This window comes from Octopus bimaculoides, chromosome 7 (genome assembly GCF_001194135.2).
Source record: "Octopus bimaculoides isolate UCB-OBI-ISO-001 chromosome 7, ASM119413v2, whole genome shotgun sequence".
NCBI classification, from domain to species: Eukaryota; Metazoa; Mollusca; class Cephalopoda; order Octopoda; family Octopodidae; genus Octopus; species Octopus bimaculoides.
Genome location: NC_068987.1, coordinates 19,477,612 through 19,481,581, shown reverse-complemented (window position 1 = coordinate 19,481,581; position 3,970 = coordinate 19,477,612). Strand labels below are relative to the sequence as shown.

The 3,970-nt window shown below is 38.9% G+C and overlaps 1 protein-coding gene across 7 annotated transcripts in view; it reads right to left on the bottom strand.

Annotated features, from left to right (window-relative positions):
- Positions 1-3,970, bottom strand: part of LOC106872893 (phosphatidylinositol 3,4,5-trisphosphate 3-phosphatase TPTE2) — a 71,762-nt gene that overhangs the window by 3,418 nt on the left and 64,374 nt on the right. For all 7 annotated transcript variants that reach the window (XM_014920055.2, XM_014920061.2, XM_052969321.1 and 4 more), the window contains 3 exons: positions 3,390-3,485; positions 1,175-1,248; positions 372-481 (listed from right to left, as the gene is read on the bottom strand). In XM_014920055.2, the coding sequence (XP_014775541.1) occupies positions 373-481; positions 1,175-1,248; positions 3,390-3,485 (279 nt within the window). In that variant the 3' untranslated portion in view covers position 372. The remainder of the gene's footprint in view (positions 1-371; positions 482-1,174; positions 1,249-3,389; positions 3,486-3,970) is intronic.

Here is a 3,970-nt window from a genome sequence, read left to right as displayed (position 1 = left end):
GGCACTGGCAACGATCTCGCTCGAAAATCCTACGAAGGCCAGTCAGGCGGTACTGGCAATGTCCACGCTCAAAACGGTGTATTTTATGTGCCACCCACACAAGAGCCAGTCCAGGGGCACTGGCAACGATCTCGCTCGAAAATCCTACGAAGGCCAGTCAGGCGGTACTGGCAACGGCCACGCTCAAAACGGTGTATTTTATGTGCCACCCACACAAGAGCCAGCCCAGGGGCACTGGCAACAACCTTGCTTGAAAGTCCTTACACATGCCCCGGGCACAAGTGCCAGAAAGGAGGAAAGCAAGAAGAAGAGGATAAAAGAAGGAATAAGGAAAAAAGAAGACCTGCTTGATTAGCTGAATAACGACTCACCTCAACCCTTAACGTCTTCAAATGAAGCTATAATGGCGAAATTCTCTCTGTAAATATTCCATAATTTTGGTTTGTGTGGATTATCAATTTCATCTCGAGACAAATATAAACTGGAAAAGAAAGAAAGAAAGGTAGTGACATGCAGTTGTTGTTACCACCATCATTATCAACACCACCACCATCATTATCAACACCACCACCATCATCATGATCATCGTTTCGAACATCCACATTTTCGTGCTAGCAATTATCGCATGAAACATACTGAGGTGGAATTAATTAGCACATCCAACATAAAACTTGGTGTTAATTTTCATAACACCTAGGACTGCGGTAAATATCCAAGAAATCATCTCTTGAAGACAACAAGTATTTAAAAGCACTGACAACATTGGTTGTTAGTATTTCGTCAGTACTGGCAGGTAGCACTTTTGTATCACATGATTTCACCGTATTACAGACTATCAGTCACAGTCAGACAAATGCCAAATGCCTGACTGAAAATCAGCCAAACTGATATAACTTAGCACTGGTTAAACTGTCAGTGATGTCAGAAAAACCTGGCAGATGGTCAGATACACTTCCTGTCACTAACCCTCACTTGTTTCCAAGTAAGTAAACGTTTCTGTGAGTCCTTCAAATGTTGAACAGCCCAATGGCAGGAATATGTTTTTTTTTTGCAGCAGAATGTAAACAGTGACAGATTATTTGAATGGTGACCTTATTTTTGCATGGTGCCTGAACAAACACTCAGCAAGAGAAAGACACAAATGCACACACAACATACACACACATACATTTACCTGTGATCTTCAATGAATGATGTGTGAAACCAGAAATAAAACGGACAATAATCATATCCCTTTGGAAGTTTTTTCTGAAATAGAAAAAAAAAAAATGAATAAATTTGCATGTATTAAATGTAAATATAAAAATGGAGGAGAATATGACAAGACAGACAAATAAAAAAGAAAGTTATCAGGTGAGTGAGATTCGAACTCCCCTCCTATCTCTTTTTGGTTTGTAGCCAAGTGCATTTCTCAATAAAACTATTCCGCTTCCAGAATTGAATGTAACTTTATAAATTTATGCTATATTTATGTCCAGATAATTTTTCACTCAAACACAATTAGGAATACCTTTGCTGAAAAAGGGACACTATGTGGTTGCTTAGCTTGCTAGAAATAACAGCTAAATCTCCTTTTAATTACACCCTTAAAAAGAGAGAGAGGGGGAGATTAGTTTACATAGTCTGACCAATGTAACGACCAAGGAAGAGTGGGGTGCGGGTCATAACTTGAACTCTTTTCATCATGCATCTGCTCAGTCAAAGATGACTTGCGACTGAACAACATGATCTTAAAATTCCGAAATGCTAATTGTTATTTAGCCTCAGGTAAGTCCTGAATGTGCACACCTTTCATCAGAGATGTTCCAGCCATAACTATATCGTTTTCTATTCTGACATAATGTATCTAAAACTACATGATCAAATCTGCTGTTCTTTTATCAATATGGTAGAATAAGGCAGCAGATTGACAGAATCATTAGTGTGTTGGATAAAATGCTTAGCAACATTAATTCTGGCTCTTTATGTTCTGAGTTCAAATCTTGCCAAAATCAATTTTGTTGTTTCATTGTTCAAGGTTAAGAACATAAATTACCAGTCACATATTGAGGTCAATGTAATCAACTTACTCTCCTCTTGTCAAAAGTGGAAGTGCATGGCCTAGTGGTTAGGGTGTTGGACTCATGATCGTAAGATTGTGGTTTTGGTTCCTGTACCAGGCGAAGTGTTGTGTTCTTAACCAAGACACTTCATTTCACGTAGCTCCAGTCCACTCAGATGGCAAAAGTGAGTAATCCTGCAATGGACTGGCATCCTATCTCAGTGGAGAATTTATATGCCATGGAAACTGGGAATCTGGCCCCTTATGAGTTAGCATGACTCAAGACGGTAACTTTACTTTTACCTCCTGTCAAAACTTCTGGCCTTGTGCCAAAATTTGAAACCCTTAATAAGATAGAATGCAATTTGAAGAAGATTTGGCTGCAATTTCTAGTATAGTGCTTACTTATTCTTTTCTACTCTAGGTACAAGGCCCGAAATTTTTGGGGAGGGGTCCAGTCAATTAGATCAACCCCAGTATGCAACTGGTACTTAATTTATCGACCCTGAAAGGATAAAAGACAAAGTTGACCTCGACAGAATTTGAACTCAGAACATAAAGACAGATGAAATACTGCTAAGCATTTTTGCCCAGCGTGCTAACGTTTCTGCCAGCTTGCCAACTTATAGTGACTTACTTATTGGCCAACCGAAAACAAAGATGAGAATTGATGATTTTTAAGCAAAGACACACTTTTCAGTTGAATTTTCTTTCTATTTTACTTTTATAAATAATACCAAACCAGGGACTAACTACTTTTTTAATGAAAGTCTTAAACAAATGTCAAACTGAAATAGTTTTTTTTATGGTTTAGATAAGGAAGAAGGGACTTCTCTAAGACTGATGAGAGGAAGGAAGAGAGGAAATTAATTTCAAACTGAAGGCTTCGCTATAGATGTACTGCACTAAAGGTGGTTGTGTTAAACTGAGTAACGTATAATGTCTACCAATCAGGTATATGTCTACCAATCAGGTATATATCTACCAATCAGGTATATACTGTTCATCCAAAGCACTTCTGCATTGTTTTCGTTTATTTGTTTATCAAATTTTATTCACTAAGCTTTAGTTGATTGCAGGCCATGACAGGAAGTACCTGATTAAGGTAGATAATTTTGTTTGCTCTTTGATCAAAGCTATTCTATATTACAAACTAGAAAAAAAAAATGTAGTTCTGTAAATCAAGAGATCCCAACTTTTTTTGCATCACGGACCAATAAGAAGTGAGAGTGAGAAGGACAAAATGAAGGTAGGAAAGAGGTAGAAAGAAAAACCAAAGGAGTAGAATGTGAGGGGAAGGGCAAAAATGCCTGCTTGACCCAGACTTAAACCTGAGGAGTCTACTTACATTTGTAGAATTGAATTTAACTTTTATATCATCGACCAGAACTGGACATTGGTGCAGGTTGATCATGATACTGTCACTGTCTGTGTATTTAATCACCTGTTGATAGAAATGCATCTCAGTCAACTGCAACAACATCAACGTACACACACATCATCATCATCATCATCATCATCATCGTTTAACGTCCGCTTTCCATGCTAGCATGGGTTGGACGATTTGACTGAGGACTGGTAAAACCAGATGGCTACACCAGGCTCCAATCTGATTTGGCAGAGTTTTCTACAGCTGGATGCCCTTCCTAACGCCAACCACTCAGGTCTAAAGAAGATGGTATTACAAAGTACTTCAACTCTTTTACTCTTTTACTCGCTTCAGTCATTTGACTGTGGCCATGCTGGAGCACCGCCTTTAGTCGAAGAAATCGACCCCAGGACTTATTCTTTGTAAGCCTAGTACTTATTCTATCGGTCTCTTTGGCCGAACCGCTAAGTTACGGGGACGTAAACACACCAGCATCGGTTGTCAAGCGATGTTGGGGGGACAAAACACAGACACACAAACATACACACACACATGCATAT